The sequence below is a fragment of the Meriones unguiculatus genome, chromosome 2 (assembly GCF_030254825.1).
Source record: "Meriones unguiculatus strain TT.TT164.6M chromosome 2, Bangor_MerUng_6.1, whole genome shotgun sequence".
In the NCBI taxonomy this organism is placed as follows: domain Eukaryota; kingdom Metazoa; phylum Chordata; class Mammalia; order Rodentia; family Muridae; genus Meriones; species Meriones unguiculatus.
Genome location: NC_083350.1, coordinates 125,212,255 through 125,239,400, shown reverse-complemented (window position 1 = coordinate 125,239,400; position 27,146 = coordinate 125,212,255). Strand labels below are relative to the sequence as shown.

The window sequence follows — 27,146 nt, the reverse complement described above, 5'->3', positions numbered from 1 at the left end:
GTTAGGGTTATTATTGCTGCAATGAAGCACCATGACCAAAAAGCAACTTGCGGAGGAGAGGGTTTATTAAGCTTTCACTCCTACATCACTGTTCAGGGAAGTCAAGACAGGAACTCAGACAGGGCAGAAACCTGAAGGCAGGAGCTAATGCAGAGGCCATGTAGGAGGGTGCCTTACTGGGTTGGTCCTCATAGCTTGCTCAGCCTGCTTTCTTATAGACCCCAGGACCACCAGCCCAGGGGTAGCATCACCCGCAATGGGTTGTGGTCTGCCCCTGAATCATTAAGAAAATGCTCCACAGGTTTGCCTACTACCTGAGCATTTTCTTGAGGCTCCCTCCTTTAAGATGACTTTGGCTTGTATCAAGTTGACAAAACTATCGAGCACACCTTGCGTTGAAAATGTAGATAATGCCCAAGAAATGGCCCTTGAGGTTGACTTGCAGCCTACTCTCTTTCTCTCTCTCTCTCTCTCTCTCTCTCTCTCTCTCTCCCCCCCCCCTCTCTCGCGCACACACACACACACACACACAAACATCTGCACCCCTCAAACATCTGCACACCTCCAGACCTCCACATGAACATATGCATACCCACTCATAAAAGAAAAAAAAAGCAGGAAAGTAAATCTGATCACTTGTTTTGGAAATTATCTGAAAATAGTTGGCACAATCTGTGAAAACACAAGTAAATACACATGGACTGTTTAGGCAAATACATCTATGGCATTTGCAGTTTCAGGCAAATATATGTGGCCTTTGAAAGAATCCTCCAGAAGTCTAGAATCGTGCTTCTCCTCCTCCAGATTTGCTTAGCTGCAACTCAGTGGTATAGATTCTAACTCCATGGTTTGAAGTCTTTGGCCATCTCTCTAACATCTGTTGTGCTCCCATTTTGAGTTTCGCAGGACACATTGCTCTCCCAAGTCCAGGAACCCCAGGGAGACCCACCAAGTAGAACAGACTATATGAGGAACCCCCCGGGTGTGGCTGATCCTGTTGTGCTACCCCCACTTCAGGTCTTACTACTTAAGAAGCCCTTGCCATCTTGACTTTTCTCGAAGGAATCAAGGGAAAGAAAGTGTATCTTGATCTTTAAAATGCCATCTTTCTGCTGCACCCAGTGTGCCCAGTTGTGTTCAGACAGAAAGGATCTACAGTGACATTTCAGGGGATTCCTTACCCTGCTCATTTCCTTGAGAACCAAGACGCTGAAGCTCTTGCCAGCCCTCCAAGCACCCAATGGAATCCCTGCTCGTGAGCTTATTTTGGGTTCATCAGTGTGTTTGTCATCTTCTCCCTGGAAACGGTTTCTCACGCCCACGTAGCAAGTGTGCTCTCTGCGATTATTCTGTGTCCTCTTTGCCTGCAGCAGCGAGGGCTGAGAACATGATTCAGCTTAGGGAAATGACACAAAATGTGGCTGTTAGAGAGATCTCTCAAATCCGGCTCTTTCTCTGTACACAGTCCCTGCCTTGGAAACAAGCAGATTTGAACTCGGAGTTCCTAGGATCAGGGCAGGACCCAGAAGACACATTGTTATCTTCCTGCTGCATGAGAAAACACATGACAAAAGCAACTCCAAGGAAAAAGGGATTTATTTCGGCCCATAGTTGGTGGGTTCATGCTGTCCTGGTGGAGAAACCTCCGTGGTGAGAGTGGCCATGACTAGGTGGCAGAAGCCAGAGGCAGCAGAGACGTGAAAGCTAGTGCTGTTTTCTTTTTCTTTTCCAAGTCAACAGTTCATGCACATCTTTCTGTTTGCAAAACTTGACAGTGGTGCCTGGTTTTGTTTTTTAGTTTTGTTTTGTTTTGTTCTGTTCTGTTTTGTTTTTTTTTTTTGTTTTTCCTTAACAACAAGATAGGAGCCTTCACAGACAGGAGTTACATATAACATTTGTCTGATGTCAAGGATTTAAGAATCAGCTTGAGAAGACAGACAGGATGTGTAAAAATAATAATGAGCATGCAGAATGAAGAAACCCAAAAGGGGCACGACACTGTGTGAGCCCAGAGTTGTGACAGCTCCCTCAGGCTTCTCAGAAAATCTGTTGAGACGCTCACTGATATGGACCACATTAACTGGCCCTAGCATCATCTAGTTCTGTTAAGTGATGTTTGTAGGATCAGTTTACTGTATGATTTCTGTTTATGTTTCTGATTAGAGAGGGCTTTAATGTTGTTAAGGGCTTTTTTTTTCTTGCCTCTGCCTGACAGGCATGTGGTAGAATCGGAAGACATCATTTGTTTGTTAAGCCTGTTCTGTCTGTCAGGGATTGGAGAGCAAGGAAGTCCTCTATACCAAAAGGAATTTTAATCTGATCGAAGGAACTGCCTGTGACTATCTCCTTAGAGTATTTAGGTGAAAAAAATACCCAGATGAGACACAGTTCTGCTACCATTTCCAGAACCATTTTTTGACAGTCATTTTCACTGCCATCTCTCCTCATATGCTCCCCACCGGAAGCTCCTGGAGTGCCTTATTTCCGCATCTCATTTAGCTCTCAGGAGTAAGGTAGATTTTACCACTGCGCTGTTGTGGTTTGATTAGGAAATGCTTCCGCCTACAAGCTCCTGTGTTTGAACACTCGATTTCCAACTGATGTCACTGTTTTGGAAGGTTGGAGTCGTTAGGAGGAGGAATCTCAATAGAAGAAGTAGGATTTGTAGCCTGGCTCTACCTCCTTTCTGCTCTGCGCTTCCTGACGAGGCCACAATGTGTTCGGCTGCTACCAGTGTGTTCCTCACTACGCCGAACCATCTCCCTTCAACTACGAGGCAAAATAAATCCTTCTAGCCTTCCTTACGTTGACTTTCATCAGGTTTTTGTTTTTTTGTTTTTGTTTTTGTTTTTTTTTCATGACAATAAGAAGAGTCATGGTCACACTCATTTTAGAGATGAGAGAACTAAGACGTGAAGCACAGATTAGACATTTACCTCAAGGTCAAGGTTGACTAAGTCAGGTTCCTGTTCTTAAATACTGCGTTGTGCTCCCAGATCATATAGGTCTTTCCTTTAGCATGTACTGAATTATACTCGCTCTACTTTATAACTTATACTTTAAAAGTTATAATATTGCTCCAGAACAACACACCTGCCACGTTGGTGCCTCTCTTGCCACAGTCAAATGCAGCTTTCTCTCTGCACACACTGTAGGTTTGGAGCTGACTTGACTTCTTCCTCAAAGAGTAGGTAACCCCTGTGCAATTACACATTGCCCCTCAGTCAGCCTGGAAAGGACAGTGGAGGAAGACTGGAGGGTGTGTTTAACATTTGCAGATGAGCGGCGAGCATTTTATCCTTGGCAAGGAACCCTCGAGAGCAAAACCACGCTCTTGAGATAGCTGCCACCCGGCTTTTAAAAGTCCTTATCACAGACATGTTGTTGCTAAGCCTGTGAGAGTCGAAATGAGCTCGGAGGGTGTAAGGGAGAAAAAAACAAAACCCTTTACTCTGTCAGATTTAATGGCTGAGGACTGTGAACAAAATTGACAAATAACACTAGCAGGAGGAAGTGCAAACAAACTTGATCTGTGTTATTAAGTATGTTTTATGCATAGGACATCAAATCAATGACGCGGTTAGACTTGGAGCATGCATACTTAGTGGGGTAAAGAAAAAAAAAAGACTCCAGTGATAGACACATTGGCTTTTAGGAGGGTAAGTTTGTGATAATGTTTGGCCCTACAAGCTTGGGTGATCTTCTCTGAAGACTGGAACCCTCAGAGAAGAAACTTGTGGTAGCCTTGTGTCCCAGAAGTTGTGTGGTTATGCAGATGAGGGAAGTTTCTAGAAGGAAAGTGTCCTGTCTGTTTAATCTCAAATGTGTTCAGCTGAAGCTAGCCACCTTCAGGTTCCACGCGTGTCTCCGCAGCAGAGAAGCTCACTGTAAAGCTCACTGTGTGGCTTATCCCTGTCTCCCTGTTGCCCTCAATAAACAATGCAAGTGTCCTGCAGCCATATGGAAAGACAAGGAGACTTTTCTCCCTTCTTGAAAAGGTCCTACGATTGCTTCCGCAACAACGAGACATACTAGCTAATTCCTCTCAACAAGGACGGTTCGGTTATACCAAAGTCAAATTCAACTTCCTTCACATTTGCTAGAGAGCAAAACTATGGCCTTGAGCATCTTAAGTATATATTTTACAACTATATACTATATAATTGTATATATACAAATATATACAACTATATTTTACAACTATATACTTGGTACCCAGCAAGTCTATTGTCTAATCTTTAGTATCTTTTAGTAGGAAAAAAAAAAAACCTTCAAGGATTATGTTATTTAATTAGTAATCAATAGAGAAAATCTGGTGTTTTCACTGAGTACCTTTTAATTCATTCTCTTTCTAGAAGGCCACAGGTTATGGTATTGCTAAAAGCCAAAACATTCAGTAACACTCTGCTATTGGTTGGGTTCTGAATGACCCACATAGCTCTGGAAGGTATTACTACTTTTGGGGGGTGGAGCCTATCAGAAGGTCTTTAGGTCACTGAGGCCATAGTTTAGAAGATGATTATATAGGACCCTTGTCTGCCTTTCCCTTCGTTTCCTGTTATGAAGAGAGCAGTTGCTTTGCTTGTGTCCAGCAAGATTCTAAGGATCAAACTCAGGTCCTGCTTGCAAGACAGGAGTGCTGTTTCTCCAGAACCATGGGTAGTATTTTATTTAAATATTGATGTACACATTTAAGGCTGTCTAACAATACACACATACACACACACACACAGATTAAGTTAAGCTGTCAAAGAACACATATGTGGCTTTCCTGTTAGATTTTTACCTCATTGCCTCCATGGCAAGAGCACAGAGTGCCCATGCTCCCGCTCTTTCATGGTTTCTGTCTGGAGCGTCCAGTGTCAAAACCCAGGTTGACACTGACCTAGTATTGTGAAAGCATTGTTGTCCTCAGGCGTGATAAACTGTAAGCATTGTTCCAATGCTATTCAGTCCTGCAGATCTGAGGCCTTCGGCTCTGCATATTAAGAAGCCTTCAAGTGAGTTCATCATTAGCCTTCCAAAAATGCTATCCTGGTCTTTCAAAATATGACACAGACCTTACTTTAGATGAATGTGCACACATTCTTTTTTCTTCCTTCTAGGTTAGCCCTAATAAAACACCAGAGCCTCCTCTTCTCTTTTCTCATGTTATAGCAGTTGGGCAGCTAGCATTTTCTTTCCCATCAGCCTTGGGTACCAAGAGGCTTAGAAATAAGTTTTATTTAAACTAAGCATAGGCTTATCTTAGTGGAGTTTTTGCTTTTTCTCCATCCTAATTATACCGGCCTTGTTTTTTACTGTCAGGCTAAGGATTTTATTTTCTTCAAATCTCCTGTTTGTATTATCCAGTTCAGGCTCTTTGTGAAACTGGGTCATGTTATAAATAATAAATAAGATTTAAAGCAGGCCTAGATTGCACCTGCTTGGAAAGACTCACGTGATGAAGTCTTAACATTTTTTGGGGTCCTTTGGCCATCAGCAATGCCAAAGGCCTGGCATGTGAGGTTAACATCACATTTACGGCATTATCTTGACCAAAGAAATGATGAAACATGTGAGACTTTATAAATTTCCCCCAAAGTGTACACAACATCTCCAACGATACGGAATGAGTAAGGCTTGTTAGCTTTTAGTAATAAAGGTAACATCTAAATACTGTGCACTTCCATGGCTTGAAAGGACTGGAGTTTGGCAATGCCTATGGTTTAACAGTAGAGTGTGCACAGAACACTGCAAGGCCAAAGGTTCAATACCCAGTATCAAAGGTAGGGGAAAGGAGTGGGAGGGTTTGCAAAATCAACTCCAGATGTACAAGACTGAAAAGGTGAGGCAGAATGAGTGCAGCTGGCAGAAAGGATGTAGCTGGCAGAAAGGATGTCTTATTGTCTTCCTAAAATGGGTCAAAATCTTAGCATTGTAGTAGCTTGCATAATGAGAAAAATCCTGTACTCAGAGAATTGAAAAGGGCTTCTGAGGATCTGGAAGGGCCTCCTTCCCTCTAGGATCTCAGGGAGAAAGCTTTTGATAGTGTGTCATTTCATCTCTTGGTTGGAGCAGTTTCCATACTATCATATTCCTAAATTATGATGCTGTGTAAGTTACGGTATGAGTGTGCAGGATCTGTGCATGTACACATGTATATATTGCATGTGGAGGCTGGGGGTTGATGTCAGCAGTCTCCCACTATTGCTCATTCTTCCTCTGCAAGTCATTATGTAGAGGCTCGCCTCCAACTCACAGAGATGGCCCCGGCTCTGCCTCTGGACCGCTGGGATTAAAGGCGTGTGCTGGGCTGTCTTGTCTTTTGAAACAGCATCTCCTACTGAACTCAGAGTTCAGTGATTGGCTATAATGGCTGTCCAGTGAGATCCAGAGATCCATTCATTTCCATCCCTAGAATGGTAGGATTGCAGATATGTCCAGCTAAGTTTGGCTTTTACATTGGCTCTGGGGGCGTGAACTCAGACCCTCAGTATTGCACGGTGGGCACATTGCCAACCAGGGCAGCTCCTGACTCCCAGTTGAGACTCTGGTAAGAGCAGAAGAGTCTTCTTTCTTTAATTAACTTTTCTTTTTTCTTTTGAAGATTTATTTATTGTTTATACAACATTCTGCCTGCACACCAGATCTTATATAGATGGTTATGAGCCACCATGTGGTTGCTGGGAATTGAACTCAGAACCTTTTGGAAGAACAGCGAGTGTTCTTAACCTCTGGGCCACCTCTCCAGCCCCCCAGAAGAGTGTTAAATTGAAGAGATTTCTCATTTTATTTTATTTATTTGTGTTAATCACCATCTGCTTCCCCCACTGGCCGATGGAACAAGTACTGTGGACCGTAACCTTTCCTAGTTGGTGAGACAGAGTCTCAAGATGATGCGCCCCACACCTCTATGCTCCTGTGTCACTTGATTAGAATCAGGGCTGCTTCCTGTGGCAAATTCCATACCATGGTCTGAATTTACAACCCTTTAACTTCTGGCCCCGCCAATACGTGTGCGTGCTCTGTCCTATCTCTGTCTTTTCCTGTGAAGGTGCATAGTAAGCACTCACAGGCAGTCCACATGCCTCATAGACTCGTGTGGAGGCTGAGAAAATCCAGGACCTAAGTAGCAGTTAGCACTGGATAGTCTGGGAAGCAGCTAACGATGGCACATTCTACATCCTTTCATCATTAGATCTCCACGTCATGCCTCTTGCACAACTCTAAATAAAATTATCCGCAGAGTTTCTGAAAGACTTCTGGGCTGCACAACTTCAGCTTCTGAGAGAGCTGAATGAAGGATGGAAACAAGTACCACATGAATCTAGTTTGCAAAAAGCTGACTTAAAGGTAAATAGATAACACAGGTTAAAAAAAAAAATCACACAGCTACGGTTTCAAATCACGCTAGACTGTGCGCTCAGGCAGACTAATGCCTCCCATCATTTCCTTAAAAAAAAAAATTCGCTTTTTGTCCACATTTTTAAGAGTTCTCTTCAAGTCCACCATATAACATTGTGGGGGGAAAGGAATTCTAAGCCAAATAATTTTGGCCGATCAACCTGGAGGAAACAGATAACTGAGTCAGGAGAAAACCTTCCATTAAGGTACTGTAAGCCCAGTTGGAGTGAGTGAAGAAGCGATTTAAAGGTGATCTCAGTGAGTCACGGAACCAAGTGACTAGTCACGTGAGAGATTAGTTTTTCCTGTCCAAGGAAATTGTGGGGCGTCTTAGAGCTGTTTAAAGTAGAAATAGACATGCATAGTTTTTAAGGAATTATATATATATTTTCCCCGCCTCCAAAGGAGGATTTGTTGAAGCAGTTCAAACTCAGCTCAAATGAGTCATTTTAGTTTGTCCCTTCAAGCTTTAAAACACAAGGGTTGCCCAGGAGCAAGGAGACAGAATTCTAGGAAGTTTTGGAGGAAAACAAGTTTGTGGATCCAACAGTTTGCAGATGCTTCCTTCTCTGCTGCCTGTTTCCTTCTCGTTTTCTCCAACGGTGCTCTCTCTATGGTGACTCTGGCCTCCCTACTAGTTGCTGTTTCACTGGCAACTTTCATTTGCTTTTGTGATAAAAGTATTCAGTAACATCCTAAGTAATGACAGGAGAAAGAATACAAAAGAGGGTGTGCACAAACACACACACACAGAGAGAGAGAGAGAGAGAGAGAGAGAGAGAGAGAGAGAGAGAGAGAGAACAGAAGCATTTTACCGGGAAATCAGTTATAAAAACACATTACTTATGCAAATGACACATGTACTTACTATAGTAATAAAAACCCAACTCTCCTTTCTTCCCCTTCCCCTTGCTTTTAGCGCCATCAATTTCCAGTGCTTGGTTCCTTGGTATCAACGGTGTGCACGCTGCTGTGCATCTGACCCTTCTGATGAATCTAGAACTTCTCTTTGTAGCAATAGTTTTAAAGGTATAGAACAGTATTTTCCAGAGTGAGCATCCTGAGAGACAGGTTGGACCTTCGCTTTCACGCTTAGGCAGGGTCATCAGCCAGCTTTGTGGTCACCTGTAGCTGGGAAGAGAGCTGTGGCAACGCTGGCATTGCAGATTCCGAAGACTCTAGACGTGACACCGACTGTCTTGTACCTGGGTTATGTTGGGGCGTTGGCCTCTACTCCATCAGACCCAGGCTGCAACACAGGCAGGCTCAGCAGCAGCAGCAGCAAGAAGTTATTTAACAACAAATGCATGTCGAACAACAGACCGCACAATGCCACGGCCCTGTTGCATCCCACAGGGGGAAAGAAAGGATGCAAACTTAAGTGAACGACAGCCCAGGTCTTGAAGACAGTGGGTTGCTATGGGAGTAATCGGAGTGATTTCTGCAAGCTGAACGTGATTTTGGGCTCGTTGCTACAATGATTTCTGCGTTCATTTAATATAAATTTTTGTGGAAATGCCAACTAGAATCTCACTGGATGTGCAAAAATTGAAATTATGCAACAAAGAAGAGAAGCACGGGGAGTCGGTCATTCCTGACTCAGCGTGTGCCACTGTTTCTGCTGTTGTGTGATAGCCGTACCTTGGGAAGGGGGCAGCACCCGGTGCCCCTTGTCAGCCTCCAGGGAAATAAGAGCTAGGGCTAATGAGAGTTCCCAGGCATGTATTTCCTGTTAAAGGCACTGCCCTTGGGCTCTGAAGCCTTGGATGTTCTTGGTGACAGTGGGATAAATTATTTTGCAACCTTTTTCTGGAGGAGGCATGACTACATACCCTACAGCTGTAAGATAACAGAGCAAACCTTTCCCATGGGTTTGCCTCTTGTATGAAAGCTGAACTCCCAGACATCTGTCTAATGGCCAAAGATGGGAGAGCATGGCCTGTGAAGCATGTCTTGCCTTTACTTTCTGTCAGAGACGAGTGTAGGAATTGAAACAGTGTCCACACTGACAAGACACAAATAAATCTATTGCTGACACTTTGCAAGATCTACTAAGAGAGTGAGTGATGGCTCAATTGGATGATTGGTTTCACACAGAAAACACTGATGGTGTATTCAGTTCATCCACTGCCTGATAGGTAATAAAACCTTTGGTTCTTACAGCAAAGTCCAGCAGAGCTAAGAACTGCCTGGGGCGCCCAACCTTTTGAAGCTACAGTGTGATATAGTGGACTTTCAGTGTGTTGCTCTGCATTCATAGATTTCTTGGGATGCATGCATCCGACACTGCAGGTTAGACATGCCTGTGGGCTGTGTATATTTCTTCTGTCACTGTAACTTGAGCAATGTCTTTTTTTCCCCCCTTGAATGGAAGGCACTTGGGATCCATTTAAATGCCATGATGGAGTTCGAGAATGCCCACCTGTCAGTAACATTAGCCTCATTCATGCCCATTGGCCAGTGAGATTAAAGGATGAGAAAGAAAGAGGAAGCAATTTAGGATGGAGGAAGTGATAGCAAAACGATGCTATACCTTTGACATTTTGCAGCATGCAAATGATATAATAAGTGATATGCAAATTTGCAGCAATTGCTTGATTCAAGAGCTCACAGCATTTTTGGAGATGGCTTTGAAGCAGACAGTATGATGTCTGTAATCAGAGCCTTCACTTTCAAGGGTGATTATCCCCTGGGCTGGAAAGCGCTTGTCTGCAGGTTGTATCATTTGCCCTTAAGACTGACTGCCTTTCTTTCCTGTTCCCGACTCTCTTGCAGACCAGAGGACGTTCTCCTGCACCGTACGCATGATGAGATTGTCCTCCTGCACTGCTTCCTCTGGCCAGTGGTGACATTTGTGGTGGGTGTTCTCATTGTGGTCCTGACCATCTGTGCCAAGAGCCTGGCGGTCAAGGCAGAAGCCATGAAGAAGCGCAAGATCTCCTAACAGGGAGGAAGATTGCAGGAAGCCAGGCAGAGAGGCTGCCACATTGGCACTCGCCTACCCTGCAGAGCCCACCCTTGGTGGCGCAGGAGATGGAAAGGGCCACAACAGGCCTCCAAGAGGCCCTTTCCTCAACGGTGGCAGAAACAGGCACAGATGGAAACCTCGGAACTCATCGCCTGTATTCCATGTGCTGTAGCAATGGCTAAAGGGCCAAGCTCTTAGCTATGTGGAGTGACTTAACTGTTTGGAAAACCCTCTGAGAAGCTGGTTTTCTTTGGAAAGTAACAGTGTATTATTTGTATAGTGTAGTATACAAACCATTATGATTTATGCTACTTACAAATATTAAAAATACAGTGCTCTGTGTTCTTTTTCTATTTTCTTTTTTTATGCTTATATCATCAGGGTATTAAGAAAAGGGGGATCTAATAGTTTTCACTTGGTTCTGTTAGACTGAACTTTTACTTGATTGTGAGCATACGAACCTTCAGAGCCGCTGACCTTACTGCGTAACCACCGGCCTCCACGAGTAAACAGTATTTTGACTCCTACTTGAAAAAGGAACTCTGCAGTGGTAACCCAGTCTCCAGCTACTCCCGTCGCTTTCCTTAGAAGACTGAGAAAAGATCATTATTTCTGGCCAGATGACTTCGTGAGAGAGGGACAGGATTCTGGAGGAGGCCTGTCCTTGCTCTGGGGAGACTGAGTTTTTATTTCTCTGTTCATGCTAGTTATTCATTTATTTGAAGCACTAGGAATCAAGAGTATAGCACATGCCAGACAAGTTCGGGACTATTGAGCTGAATTCCCAGCCTCATTGTTCATGGGTTTTGTTTGTGTTGTTTTTGGCAGATTTTTTTCTCTGTGCAGTACAATAGACATGACGTAAAGAACTCTTCCGTTTGTAGCTAAATGCTGTTTTTTTCCTCCAACAGGGTCAGCACAAGTGTTTTCTTTTCCTTGCCTCTGTCCTTGCGTTCATGTTCTCCTGTAAAAGCAGGGTGACTGCTGAGATTGTTCAGTTTGCTCAGACAGGACTGGGGGCGCAGCCTGGCCCACCCCACTGCTGCTGGGCTTTCTGTACCTTCAAAAGTGCAGCAAAGCCAGGCGTGGTGGCACACATGGATCTCTCTATGTTCAAGGCCAGCCTTGTCTACATAGTGAATTCTAGAACAGCCAGAGCTACATGGTGACATCCTGTGTCATTAAAAAAATAAAATAAAAATAAAAAGTTCACCAGAAACCATCATCTTTCCATCTGTTTACAGACTCGAGTTTCAGATACCAACCATGAGTCCCAGCAGATAGCAGATCCCTTTCCCATTTACCACCCAAAATCAAGCCTTCGTTCAGATGAGGTGCAGTGAAAGTGATGGCTTAGCGTTGGCCTTGGCCCTCACGCTGCAGGCACGCTGCCCTTAGAATGAAGTTGGGGTTTAAGGACAGGCTCACCTCAGTTATTTCCATGGGGGTTTTGAAAACTGAGTGGGGCAGTGACTCTCTCACTCATAGTTTACACCTCACTGTTCCCTGAACTTCAGAGTGGAAGCTGTCAAGAGCACCCTACTCCTCTACAAGAACATTGGAAGAACGCAGTCATCTTTTTTTTTTTCTTTTTTTTCTTTCCTAATTCAGGTGTTATAGGTTTCACTGTGAATAAGGCCTGGAACACACTATTTATGACATCCTTTGAGGCTGCTTCAGTGCCTTGACTTCAATCCCAGTTTTCTTTTGCAGTATCCTTGTTGTCTTAGCAACACAGAACTATTCTGAAGCACCGGGTACCACGGAACCAGGAATCAGAGAAAAACCGTCTTGGCATCACACAGAGGGCAATGATGTCTGTGTTATGTTCATCCAAGTATCCACACTTAACTGACTATAGAGAACACAGAAACCTTAAGCGCCCATGGACATATGTCTCTGCTGGAATAAAAACAAGTCAACATATTAATCAATCTGAGTTTCCATTTGTCAATTTGATGCTCATGACTTACATTAACTATATGTGTCTCTTTAAGCTCAAAGAGTATACATGCCACTATGCTGTAGGGTGATTTTTGGAACAGGGTAAGCACACTGAACCTACATGAAGTCACATGTAGTTTTCAGGACTTGTTTACAGCCAGTTCAATGTGAGCTTCCTTACTTGTTAAAAGTAAAACCCAGAGGTTTGGCAAGGAGAAGAGGCTCATAAAAGATAAGCTTGATTTCTTAGTATTTTCATTCTTTTTGTGTGTGTATGTAAGTCAGAAAAAGGACCAAGCTGCTATAACACAAGCCCCCAAACAGGATGGTTTATGTAAGATGCAAGTTTATTTCTTCTGTGGCAATCCAGAAGTAGTTGGTAAGTGGAGAGTGGGTAGGCAGGCTGTTTGAGATTTGCCTACCTGTGTCTCTCTTATGGTCAATACTACATATGTACCTTCCAGCCTGGAAGAGAAAGGATGTCGGGATTAAAGCTGTTGTCTTTAAGCACATTTCACCCATCCCTTGTCCGCACAATGCAGTCTCTGAGTATTCATGCACAGCCTTCAGGAATGCTTGAGCCTGTATCTGCAAATAGACACAAACCCTACAAAGGCTCTAAGGGGCGGGGGAGCTTCTATTGCTAAAACGAAGAAAGAGGGGAATTAACCCTAAAGGAAAAGTGAAAGGAGAGGGACAGAAGCACTGGCTCATGCTTTGGCAGAGCAGGTATAGCAGGAAGCAACACCTTCTTGGCTACATCACTGGTCAGTCTGGGAAGGGTTGCTCCAGCCTATTGTTTTCACAGCCCCTATTTCGATCCCTAAGAAATTATTGCCGATACACTCCATGAAACTCTGAAAATCTGAGGGACATTCCAGTTTATCTGCCACCTGTGTTCAGATGCAGATCTATAGCATAGATTGCTTTAGGAACTAAGGAGGCTTTCCTAGGCCAGGCATGTAAGTTCACCTCACTGTAATAACAGCTCAAACTCAACTCTTGATCTCATTGAATACCTTCAAGCCTCACTTTACCCTCAGACTCCACAATGGTATCATAAGCTCTTGGAAGGCCAGTGGCTCTTCCTTTGGCCCCAGTAGGAAGCTGCAATCACATACTCGCTGGCCTGCCAGGAACAACCCAAGCCTAGCCTCATGAACAATAAAAGCGAAGCCAGTGAAATAATTTATGGACCCACTTGGGAGGCTGCTCTGTCTCCTCAGAAAGCCTCAGTGCCATGTACACACACACAAAACAAAACTTTTGATATTTTCTTGGTGTGTATATGTGTATTATTAGCAACACCTAAATTTAAATTCACAACACCTTGCTGCATTTTGGGTACTGGTGATGGCATTTTAAATTGATCCGCATGGTGAAACAATCTACTTCCGCAAGTTACCCACTCTCCTCTACACACACACACACACACACACACACACACGGTAACAATGCACATCCTCCGACTACACAAATTTAATTAATTTTTTTTAAATCAGTAGCTTACACGTATATAGGCTTTCAGTGGTTTCATTTGAAAAGAACTAAGACACAGGCTGCTCAGGTCCTAATTCCTCAGCCAGCAGCCACTTTGCCCGACCTGTGTCTCTGTACTTCTGTTTAAGGGAAGCCACCTTGAAAGATGAATTTAAGTCAAAATGCAATGCTTCCCATAGTTTTCAGAGCTAATGCTTGTTGTCTGATCAGTAACACTTAATAGGGAGCTTGAGAAAGACTGACTCCCTCTCCTTTCACTTTTCCTTTAGGGTTAATTCCCCTCTTTCTTCGTTTTAGCAATAGAAGCTCCCCCGCCCCTTAGAGCCTTTGTAGGGTTTGTGTCTATTTGCAGATACAGGCTCAAGCATTCCTGAAGGCTGTGCATGAATACTCAGAGACTGCATTGTGCGGACAAGGGATGGGTGAAATGTGCTTAAAGACAACAGCTTTAATCCCGACATCCTTTCTTTTCCAGGCTGGAAGGTACATATGTAGTATTGACCATAAGAGAGACACAGGTAGGCAAATCTCAAACAGCCTTTCTCAAGCTCTTGGAGTGCTGGACTACAGAAACAGTTGAGCTGCAGGAATAGGCAGAGACTGCAGGTCTTGGAGTGCTGGACTACAGAAACAGTTGAGCTGCAGGAATAGGCAGAGACTGCAAAAGCTGTGTCACCTGCGTCTGTCTTCTAAGTTTATTTTCTTTTCTCTCTTGTACAATGGTACAAGTGCCTACTGGGATTTGGAGATGATTTGGACAACAGGGGTTCTTTCCAGTACTTCATCCTCCTAAGATTAAAGTTAATTAAACTACCTTGCTTGAGTTAATTTAATGATTAAAATTGATTTAATCAGAATCTTCATAAGAACCAAGAGGATGGGGGCGGGAGAGAAACTTTATTCTTCTGCCAGAGTAGGATACTTCAGAAGGGTGAGGGCTGGGTTTCCTTAGGCAGGATGGTGTTAGGGACAGCCAGCAGAGTTGGGGACATGTAAAGGATGTGTGTAACATGATCTGTGGGGTTGTTCAATGACTGTATACAGAATTCTCTACAACCTGCCATGTGCTGCTGTATTCATGAGCAAGAAAATGGAACTAACCTAGAAGTCCATCGGCAGATGAATGCATAATCAAAACAGTGCATTTACACAGTGGTATTTCACTCTTCTGAAAAGAAAAGCAGAAACCGTGAACTATTCGGAAAAATGAATAGACCCCCTGGAAAGCATAATATCCAGTGGCGTGACCCAAACTCAGAAAGACAAACTCATATGTGTTCTCATATGCACATTCTACCCTGTAAGGTATACATTATATGTAAATGGGTGCAAGTAAGGTTAAAGCCTAAAAAGTAAAAGAGACCAAGAGGGCAAAAATAGGTGTGAAGGAGCGATGGGATGGTGGTACAGGGTAAAGCGGCATCAGGAAGAGGAAAGAGGTAAGGAGGGGGATGGCAGTGATGAGGAGAGAGGGAAAGGCTCTACGCAACCACACTTTGACTGAAAATACCGCAGTACCAAATGTCTTCTATGAGGATTAAAGATATTAAAGTAAATAAATAGAGCACAGACTTAAAAAACAAAAAACATAAAGCCATCCGAATACATTCTAATTGTAAGAAAATAGTGTATTCTAGAGTGTAGGGAAGTATGTTAGCTTTGGTTTTTATGTTCCTTTAGTGTTTTTTGGGGGGGGGGGTTGCTTACTTATTTATTTATTTATTTATATTTTTACATTGAGTATCTCATGTAGCTCAGGCTACCCTTATAAGTTCAATGTAGCTGGGGCTGGCTTTGAACTTGTGCTACTCCTGCCTCCAGCTCCTGGGAGCAAGGCTAACAGGCATCTCCTGCCACACTCAGCTTTAGAATGTGGACACTTAAAATACTATGGGGAATGAGAAAAGACTCAGAAGGGTGGCATTTCAGAAAAGGACAAGGGTCTAGTGGCTTGTTAGAATGAATTTGACCTCTTGATAGTAGTTCTCTAAGAACTGAAGTCGAAGAGGGGATTCTGGGCTTGGAACCCAGCCTCTTTCTGGTTGCTGGTGTGTGTTCTGGGGTAAGTTAGCCTGCTTCTACAAACATCTCAGTTATAAAATGGTGCGGAGGCTGAGGCACTGGTACTGGATCATTAGTGAGGGTTAAGTGAGAGTATAAGACTTAACTAGTGCCCAGCCTTGTTGATAAACACTAATCAGGATGACGATAAGGATTGTGCTTGACGGCAGTGGTTGCACAGCGAGCTTTCAATAAAAATGGAAAATGAAAAGGTTGCAAAACCTTTTTGTGGGGAGGGGCTTAAAATTCTGTGCTTTTGGTCCTCTGATTCTTCTTGCTTCGTCCCTAGCAATTTAAAAGACCAGTACTGAATTCTGCCCTTTTCTGAAGTTCTATCATTAGCTGATCTTATTTCTAGAACTCTTTAACTTTTAAAAATTCACCTCTGATATCTATTTTTAAAAGAACAGATACTCCTGAGTCCCCTGCTTTGTTCAGTGCTAATACATTGATGTTATTGAAAAGATCTACCTCACCATACCGAGCGATCTCCACAAGTATTAAAAGGTAAGTAATTTCTTTGACGAAGAGCAATCACCGGCATCCTTCCTTTCCTTAGACTTGAAACAGACAGCGCTGTCCTCTTTGTCCATTCTTCATAGAACACTGCACATGACTGAGGTAATTTTTGCATGATTAATGCAGCCTCTAAAAGAGGCAATGTTTCTATGTAACTCAAAAAGTGTTTGGACTATATAAAGCATATGTGTGCCTCATTAGCCAGTCTCTGGCCCAGGTTAATCCTTACAAAGGTTTTTTTTTCTCCTGTCTCTAAAAACACTACTTGATGAGTGTCATTCTCCAAGCACTACATGACAGTTAGAAAAGATCCAATTAGGATCTAAACTTCCAGACAGCACTTAGAAGTGATGGTAAATTCAAACAAGACCACCCTGAGTCTGTGGAGGAATTGGAGGTGTTTGAAGTTTGAGAGAAATGCTTTCCTTCTTGTAAAAGTCGGTGCTAATTAAAGGTCAGAAACACAGTAACCATCCAGAGTTCTAGCACTCACGGTCCTTGAGAGGCAACGAGAGTTAATAAGATGAAGTCAAAGCAGGGAAGATTCATGTTGACGCCATAGGGTGTGCCTGATTAAATGCCAGTTCTTGCTCACAGCAAGTACAGCTATCTGGCGTCTCAAAGTCACTGCCAAGGACACAACACACGAGTCTCATCTGAAGCTGAGCTGTTTCTACTTTGCCTGGTTCTCCACAGACGGTGATTCACAGCACAGGACATGAGTCACCTATTGACACTTAGATTCAAGTCCAGAGCTAAGCTCCAAGCTTAGCTTGGCCAGGCAGAAGCAGTCCCTGTGTGAGATACCTTGTACTCTACATGCATTAGCGAGAGCAAGATTCCTGGTAGAATCCAGGCAATGATTTCTGAGACTGGGATGGGGAGCTGGGCTTATTTAGAATCTTATAGCCTGATGTGCCAAGCAGACTCCCCTTAGCGATAACACACTGCGGTGGTTAATGTAGGCTGTCAACGTCACAGGATCTAGAATCATCTTGGCAAGAAATCTCTGTGCACACCTGTGAGTTTTTAGAGTCAGTTAATTGAGGTGGGAAGGGCAACACCCTAAGAATGGGCAACACCATTCGTGAGGCAGGGTCGCAGACTGAATAAGAAAGGGTAAAGTGGCTGAGCACCAGCTTCACCTCCCTCTACTCCCCGACTGTTCCTGCAGTGTGACCAGCTGCCCGTCATTATGTCTTCTCCATCATGGTGGACTGTATCCCCTAAAACTGTGAGTCAAAATAAACTCACACACTCAAGCTACCTTTGACGGGTGTGTGTGTGTGTGTGTGTGTGTGTGTCACAAAAATGAGAAAAGTAACTAAGACACACACATACAATGACTCCATTTATAAGGTGTATGGCTGCAATGATTGGCCCTGACAACACAGTGGGAGGAGTCTAGGTCAGATGGAGCATGAGAAAGAATGAAGTCTGTGACTGGGATGATGATATGTTCTTGAGGAAGTCTTTCTGGACATACTAGTCTGTCTGTCCTTGTCACAGTGGGCTGTAGAGTATAACCAAAAAAACACTTGTTGACCTACTGAGGGCTGCATGGCAGTATACACCTAGACTACTAGCTAATTGATACTAGATGCGTATTGTTTCTACAGTCTTTCTCGGGTCTCATCCATTCCCTGGCTCTACTTGTGAGCTGTGGTTTCCAGCCTACTCGTTCCTGCTTTTGCTTGTTGGTGCACTATTTTGTCTGGACTTTTCTTCCTACAAGCCTTTTCTTTATGGCAATATCTCTGATACGTGCTTAGGTCTCTGTTTCTAGTTTTAAACAGACATCGACAGATGTCAAGTCCCATGACTTGGAACTGACTTCTCATTGTATCTGGTTCTTCTCATCTATCCTTTCTATTTACTCTTCCAAGAAGCATTTTGTAACCATCCGTGTAAGTGGACTTACCTACTTTTTCTTTATTTTTCATTCTTCCTTTCTTATCTATTGATGTTTATACTTACTTACTAGTTTATAGGAGTCAAGAAACTAGGACAGCATTGGCAGATAGCCTTTTCTTTTCTTCTTTTCTTTTCTTTTCTTTTCTTTTCTTTCTTTCTTTTTTTTTCTTTTTTTCAATGAGCACCTCCTAGCCAGGCAGGACTAGTGGAAAGAGGTGAATAATAATCCAGTGTAAAAACCTTTAATCCAAAAAATTACCCTGCCTACAAGAAGTACAGGGATAAAGAAGGAACAGAGATTGAGGGAATGTCCAACCATGATTGGCCCAACCTGAATCTCACCCCACCGTAGAGAGCCAGCCCCTGACTCTATTAATAATGCTCTGTTGTGCTTGCAGACAGGAAACTAACATGACTGTTCTCTGGCTGGCTCCACCCAGCATTGGATAGAGGCAGATGCTGGGACTTGCAGAATGGAGCAGAGTTCTGAGGGTCCTGTGGAAATGTTGGGGGAAAAAACAGAAGGACCTATAGGTGACAGGAACTTTACAAGAAGACCAACAGAGACAACTAACCCAGACCTATGGGGGCTTACAGAGACTGAGAGTGATAGTAACTATGGAGCATGCATGATCTGGACCTAGGAGGCCCCCTGCACATACATAGCTGATGAGCAGCTTGGTCTTCATATGGGTTGCCTGGCAAATGGAGGGGAAGCTTGTTTCTAACGTAGACTCTATTGCCTGCTTTTGGATTGCTTCCTACTGGCAGGGCTGCCTTGCCGGCCTCAGTGAATGAATATATGCTCTGTCCTAATGTGACTTGACGTACTGAGGAGGGTTGATATGAGGCTCTCTTTTTCTGGGGTGGAAGGGAGAGAAAAAGAGGAAAAGAGGAGGTGGGAGGACTGAAAAGAGAAGAGGAGGGGGAAAACCATTGGGATGTAAAGTAAATAAGCTGAAATAAAATAAAAAATTAAAAGGCAGATAGCCTTTTCATTCATTCTGTATTTATGAATGGATAGATAAATAGTTGAATGAATGATGACTCCCCAAACTCATTATGTCCTTTATACATGTTGCTTCCTATGTTTTTCTCCATCTTGAGAAATTGAAATCTACCTTCAATCCATGCCTCGTCCATTATTCCTGCTCTCAAGAATTAACCACTTGCTCATCCATGATGCCATAAAAAATATGTACGTCTCTATTATTTTAAGAACGTATCATATGGTACATGACTGCTAACTCACTGATTCTCCCTTACCTTCTTATTTTTTGAGACAAGAAATATGTCTCACTGATCTTCTGACCCATAATTACAATAACAATTAGAAGTGACTCCCAGGCATATTTTTTTCTTTGTTTATCTGAGAGTTCTTTGTCAAGCACTGCTCCATATTTCTTCAGAATTTAGAAAGTTAGTCTCTTAGCATAGAGTGTAGCACAAAGCTATCCTTCGAAATGTCAAATAGCAAAACACAAGCCTTTAAATAAGAAGTCATAGCCAGATGACAGTGGCACATGCCTGCACTCAGGAGGCAGTGGCAGTTGGATCTTTTTGAGTTTGAGGTCAGCTTAGTCTACAGAGTGAATTCCAGGACAGCTGGGGCTACGTAGAGAAACTCTGTCTTAAGAAGAAACAAGCCCAAACAAACAAACAAAAACCAAAAAAAAGATGTAATAAAAATAAGCAAATATTTTGCATTTAATATATAGTGCTCTTTAAACAAGGAACATCAGAAAAAGTCACTGTGGTCGCCATTAAATTACCCCAGGATTTGACAATTTAAAACACCAAATGCTTACTTTCTTTTGAAACTTCTGAATCAGGAAGTCAAGAATTGAGAAGGAGTTTAGCTATCATTCTAAATTCCCCTAAATTGTCCAATCAGTGAATCAGTGGGATGAATTGCAACGGAATAAACATAGGAAGCAGGCATTGCAGAAGAGCTCCGATGGGGACTTTTGGTAAGGACACAGCCGTCTGGCAGGCATCTTAGAGCAAAAAGCAGGCAAATCCCAGCTGCTTTCCTCTTGGTGGGCATGAAGAGATTTCTAAGAGATGTCACTGGAGACTTGGATACAGGGTTTTCTGAACCCCTGGGGAGTTTCTGGGAGCAGATCCAGAGCACATGTAACCTCTGCTTTCGCCTCCCTTTCTGTGAACAGCCTGCAGCCAGAAATAGGAAGTCTAACTTGCAAAAAAGATTGAAATTAGGGTTGGAAATAGCCCTGATGCTGGATATTTAACACCTCACCGAGGTTTCTGAAAGAACCCTCAGAATAAACTGAAGCTTTTACAGACTGAATCGCCAGAAGCATCCAGGGGTGTGGGGGGAAATCCTTGATAAAGGAACCTGTAAATCATGCAGCCAGGAGAGGTACTGGAAAGAGAATCACGCCAGTTACAAACTGAAAGGGAGGAAACGTGTCAGTGTACAAAGAGAGTGAACAACAGAGGTGTCTGTGAGGGGCACCCATGGACCTGGTGCTTCTCCCGAGCTGGAGAAGTTAAGGGTTGGGGGTAGGGTATGCCAGCCAAACCCTGTAAGAGTAGGAACTGAGGAATGCTATCTTAAATAGGTACCTCAGCCTTTTGTCCTGAGTTTGAGACCTAACACCCTTAATTTCATAGGGTAAGATTTATTTTAATACTGTAGGGCATCCTTGTGAATGTCTTTGATATTGGGTGTCACAATAGCACGGTTTTGTCACCTCTCCCTCTAGGGCAACAAGTTCCTCGATGATGGACAGCCCTGATAACCCTGAGGCACTGTTCCTATCCCAACTCAGATCTCCCACCCTTGTCTTATAATCAAGAAACATTCTTTATCCTTTCTGCTCACTGGATTAGGAAAGATCAACTGTGCAGACAAATGCATTAGATTCAGTATTACTCTGAATACATTTTCTTGAAAAAAATCTCTGAGGACTCCTCCATTCACACCCAGTCTGCAGTTAGTTTGGAAGCTACTAAGTCACTGGTATGCTTTTGTCAAAATTAACCCCTAATTGGAGATAGCCACAAAATACTAGACTTAGAATGGATTGATTATACAGACTTACTGTAGTGAAGGAGGACAATTTTGTATCCTTTTCAGTCTAGCTGAAGCCCTGTAACCTGAAGCACTGTTCCTATATGAACCCAAATCTCTCACCTTTGCATTATATATATAACTAAAAAAACATTCCTCCATCTTATAGTCAAATATTTTTGTATATATTTGTATATATATGATAGATAGATAGATAGATAGATAGATAGATAGATAGATAGATAGATAGATAGACCTTCACACAAGAAAAAGGAACTATGTAAGAAAAAAGAATGGTGCAAAGACACCATTGGATGTCAAAGCTCAGATAACATTTTAACCAATAGCATTGTCAGGAAATGAGAAGGGAAAAGACAAAGGAATAAGCTCTTAGGAGTGGTAAGTTATGACCTTTGGTTTGAGAGAGAGTAGAGAATTAGTCTGTCTGCTGTTCTTCAGTTATATTGAGCTCAAGATAATTCTTATGTCTAGCTGGTGTCTTTTAGGGTGGTATGTGGTAAGTCCCTCGAATAGAAGGGTCATGGTTTAATCCATTGAGTTGTCACTAGCCTTCACGATGACTTCTAAATGATGGTGGGTAAAGGACACAAGTCGTTGAAATCCCAACTGCAGACCAAAAAAGCCTCATGCTCACTTATACCTGCCCTCCCAGGACACCCACTTCTTAGTCTGTGTCCCCGTGCACAGACAAGCACAGTGTCATATGTAACTTGGCTATCCTTTGATTCTCAGTAATACTGAGCCCCAGTGTTAGTTAATCATGGGGTTGCGTTTTCTATAATCTGTGACACGCTTTGTTTAGTTTTGCTTTCTTAAAAAAAATGACCTCATGATTTTATCGTGACTTTTGCTTACTTCTTTACAAGTACTTTGCCTTAGAACATGTGGCCTACACACTTCAGTTCCCATGAATACCCTTCCCTAACTTCCTTTTCGAAGTTACCGGAAGACTTGGTCAAGGATGCTTTTTTTAATGCCACAAGTTTACTAATCTCTCCTTTGATTATCTGATAGCTTTTCCTTTGCTCTTCAGCAAGACGAGTTAGTTGAGGCGAGGTTTGGTGGCCATAGCCTATAATCCTAAGATTTTTTTTTAATGTGATTATTCACCAGATTGTCTAAATCTCTTTCTTGGAAGTATGTAGAATACTTTGAGAATACGAATCACTCATCTGGCCCATTTAGCTAGGATAATTGGTGAGATAATGTATGAAAAGATAATATATGCAAAACACTTAGCGCTTAACATAGTTCCTGGCACAATTCAGACATGCAATGAATGTTAGCGGTATTAAATCCTTCGGTCTTCCTACAAACCTCAATTTCAAGTTCAGATTCATAGGCTTCTTGGCTCCATGTTTCACAGGCACCCTCTGTTCTTCCTTCCCTTTTTCTAGCCAGTGTGTGTGTGTGTGTGTGTGTGTGTGTGTGTGTGCGCGCGCGTGTGTGTGCGTGTGTGCGTGTGTTCATGGGTGGTTGCGCATGTAGACAGCAGAGGTTGCCATAAAGTATCTTCCTCAGTTGCTTTCTACTGTGTTTTTTGAGGCAAGGTCTCTCATTAAGCCTGGAGATAGTCAATTTGGCTAGGCTAGCAAGCAGATGAGTTCCAGGAATCTGCCCATATCCATTCTAATATCCACCCCAGTGCTGACATAGAAATTTATCATGGTGTCCAGCTTTTTCACATGGGCTCTAAACTCAGGTCCTCATGCTTGCACAGCAGGCACCTTACCCCCTGAGCCATCTTCCCAGATTCTGTGCTAGTGTTCCCCCTCCATTGCCACCACTAAGCTGAAGAATTCAGCTCTGCATGTTGGCCCACTTCACCAACCTTAGACTCTCTCTTGAGGCTGATGAACTCTGCAGACTCATTGGTCAGCACCATCTGAGTTTTTCTCAGTGAGGGATTGAACTCCAGTTCTCGCATGTGCTGTACCTGTTCTAGTAACACAGGAGCAGCCCTGATGATTGGTGCTAACAGTAGAAGATGAGAACTACATACTTATCAACACTTAAACAAATTTCTCCTTCCACCATTTTACCTAAACAAAGGAACAATCTACAACTTCTCAAAAATATTTTGAATTGGGTCACCATTAAACCAGGGAGTCTTGATTAAGTTATGAAGTTAATGAAATTGGGATTCTAAGAGAACCCTCAATTAACCCCTAATTAACACAACACAAAAAAATAACTTAGGAAGAAGGCTATCCCCAGAAGGTTTGTCATATTCTACACATAAGAGGCCAAGAGATACCAGAGAGCAATGCAACAGATCCATTAGTTCCTAAAATTCTACTTTCAGAGATAGCATATTCCAAAAGCTAACTCTGTGTTTTTATAGAATTCAGATCGACTCTGAAGTGACGAGGGAACAGATGAGCTATAAATGTGTGAATACAGTCTTCCAAGCCCAACGGGGGGAAAAACGTTTAAAAGATCTACAGAAATGTTTACTTTGAGCTTGAGGGTTAGTGGAAGAAATGAAGACACTGGTGATATAATGTCTCACCAGGATAAGTGGGGTGCAGTATTTGTGTGTGTTCAGGGGTGAGGGTGGCAAGGCTTACTGTGAGGAAGTAGTGTGCTGGGAATTGTTTGACAACCTGCCAAGGGATAGAAGGGATGCCCTCATTTAGAGCTTTTGCTGTTCTCTTGGTATAAATATTCTCACTGTTGCTAGCTGTAGTCTTATCAGTGTGATGACCCTGCACTTGAAAAGAGATATGCAAGTAGCGGCATTCCATAATATTTCAGCCATACCCAACAAACATGACATCAAGAGCAGAGATAATAGTGAAGTTATTAGGAAGTGATGAGTTTGAGTTTTGATTTCCTTGCATCTTCCATGTAATTTAAGCTGTAGGCTTATACGATTTAGTTTTTAATAATGGTTATGTTTAATGACTGGTTTACTAAAAGTTATGTTTGATGTTTGTGTCTCGCCATTTTTCCCGTCCATTTCCAGGCTTATTTCAAACCTGAAAAGAAAGCTTCCATCCAGCTTTCCTAACATGATCTTGCCTCCCATTTGAGGTATTCATGTCTGTAAAAATTGTCTCAAATAATAACTTCTTCTGTCTCTGCTTGGCCAAGGGTATCTGAGTAAGTTTTCATTTGAACACCATTCCACATCCTTTAGGTCTGGAAGACAGGAAGAAGGGGCAGGTAGGTACAGCCCAGCCCTGAGCTACAGCCCAGCACTGAGACATTTTAAAGATGATCTGTTTAGGGACAGAGCAATGACACTTTTTCATAGTGACTTCAACCAGGCTACTCATATAAATTAGTGTTCCAAATCAAGTGACTCATTTTGTACAAACATTAAATTCTCAGCCAATTTGACAATATAAGAAAACTATCACTTCATATTTTTTAGCTCAAAAGTGATGCTTAAATTTTGAGTTATAATTCTTATTTTGGCAGAAGACCGATGGCAGTCCCCCCAAAATGATATCAGAGCCATCCCGGCACTGTGTTCAGCTTGGGTGCCATATTTCCCCGGAAGCTAGGAGACTGGAAATTGTCATCTGAGGACTAGTTTAAGAAATTACTTTTTTCGAGAACTCTAAAGGCAGACATGATATATGACTTAACTGCTGTCGTGTGGAAAGGGATTAGATTTTGATTTTGCAGATTATCATGACAGATAGAAACGGGGGGGGGGGAGGCTGTGATTTAGGGAACCAGACTTCCAATTTTGGTTTCCTCATTTACTAAATTGAACAAGTCATGTAAACGCTCTAAATCTCAGAACTGTAATCTGCAAAACAGGGTGTATTCATTTACTATTAGTGATGTATCAAATTACCATAAATGTAGTGACTGAAAGCAGCATAACTGTGTCGTCTCTCAGTTCCAAAGGCTAAACTCTCAGCGGGTCTCACTGAGATCAATCAAGAAGTTAGCGAGACTGAATTATTCCTGGGAGCTCTAGGAAAGAGTCCATGTCCTTGTCTTTTCCAGCTTCTATAGGCAGATTGCTTTCTTTGGCCTATCACACCATTCTTCCATCTTCAAAGCTACGAAAACTGGGACTTTTTTTTCTTCTCTTCCTTCCTAGCTCACTGTCTTATATGCCTATGGCCAGTATTTCCAGTCTCTTGTGATACTGAGATGATCCTGGGTTGTTGTTACATTTCAAACTGACTGGCAGCCTCGATTTCAATTGCCAACTAGATTCCCCCTTTCTTCAAACCTCACACGTCTACAAGTTGCAAAGCTCAGCATGTGGACATCTGTGAGGGCCCATTATTCTCTCTATGATGTGGGGAGGATGTGAGGATAAAAATAGTGCCACACCGTACTCCTTTGGGGCTTATTTCACACATGAAAATAAGGCTCCCATCTAGTTTTCCTTACACGGATCTTGCCCCCCCCATTTGAGGCATGCATGTCTGTAAAAACTGTCTCAAATAACTGCTTCTGTCTCTGCTTGGGCAAGCGTAGCCAAGTACATCTTCCACTGAGCATCATTTCACGCTTCCTTCAGGTCTAGGAGGAAGGAGGAGGAGCAGGAAAGACCTGAGCTATCAGAGCTACAGCCAAGCACTGAGGCTTTTAAGAGATGAGCTGGGTAGAGACAGAGCAATGGCATTCTTTACGCTCCTCACAGATATCTTACTGTGCACTCCTCAATTCAGCAGAAGAGCTGTCGCCATTATTATCTCTAATAACCCCTGTGTGTTCTCTAAAGCTACCTCAACAAAGTACCATAAAAAAAAGTACCATAAAGCAGGTGGCCATAATGCAATGGGAGCACATTGTCTCAGAAGACCTAAGTGTGAGAACTTGGAGAGCAAGGTAGTCAAGAATGGCCCCTTCTGAATATTCTGAAGGAAGGTGGTAGCTTGTTGGTTTGTGGGTTTATCAGTCAATCATTTCATTCATATTTCCATGTGCCTTAGTTGGGGTTTCTGTTGCTGTGATGAAACACCATGACCAAAAAGCAACTTGGAGAGGAAAGGGTTTATTCACCTTTCACTTCCAGATCATAATCCATCACTGGAGGAAGTCAGGATGGAACTCAAACAGGTCAGAAACCTGGAGGCAGGAGCTGATGCATAAGCCTCGGAGGGGTGCTGCTTATTGGCTTGCTCCCTCTGGCTTGCTTGGCTTGCTTTCTTGTAGAACCCAGGGCCACCAGCCCAGGGATGGCTCCACCCACCATGGGCTGAGCCCTCCCCCATTGATCACTAATTGAGAAAATGTCCTACAGCTTGATCTCATGGAAGCCTTTCCTCAACTGAGGTTCCTTCCTCTCTGATGACTCTAGCTTGAGTCAAGTTGATACGTAAAACCAGCCAGGATACCATGTTCTCTGAGCTTATGATAATGTACAAAGTTTTCCTTCTTGTAAAGATACCAGCATACTGAATTAGGACCCCTACCCTACTCTAATGTGAGTTTATCTTAATTAATTACATCTAAACTAGTTCTGTTGCCAAACAAATAAGGTCACATTATAAGGTGCTAGGGGATTGGGTTTTAAAGCATGAATGTGGGGGAAATATAAGTCTAAACCTAATAGACTTCAAGGCTCAGGCAACAGATGGATGTGTGAGCAGAGAGAATATTTCCCAGGATGAAAGCATACACATCTGTAAGATGTCTGACTATGGGAGGGGAATTGAGTTTCCCATTTGCTAGTCAGTGAGAAAAAGTGAATGGTAGAATAGACTAACACACCCTTAAACTAAAACTCCTTAAAAAGACAAGTGCTGTGCTCTGCATGTGAAATGTTCCTTGCAGGAACATACTGATGGCTCTACCTGGTGGCACTAATTTTGTAAGGTG

At 42.8% G+C, this 27,146-nt stretch overlaps 1 protein-coding gene across 1 annotated transcript in view; it reads left to right on the top strand.

Annotated features, from left to right (window-relative positions):
* The window catches only part of Kcnmb4 (potassium calcium-activated channel subfamily M regulatory beta subunit 4), a 53,444-nt gene extending 41,156 nt beyond the window's left edge, over nucleotides 1–12,288 (top strand). Inside the window, exon 3 of the mRNA XM_021656157.2 lies at nucleotides 10,162–12,288. Within this exon, the coding sequence (XP_021511832.1) occupies nucleotides 10,162–10,330 (169 nt within the window). The 3' untranslated portion in view covers nucleotides 10,331–12,288. The remainder of the gene's footprint in view (nucleotides 1–10,161) is intronic.
* Nucleotides 12,289–27,146: the final 14,858 nt, after the last annotated feature.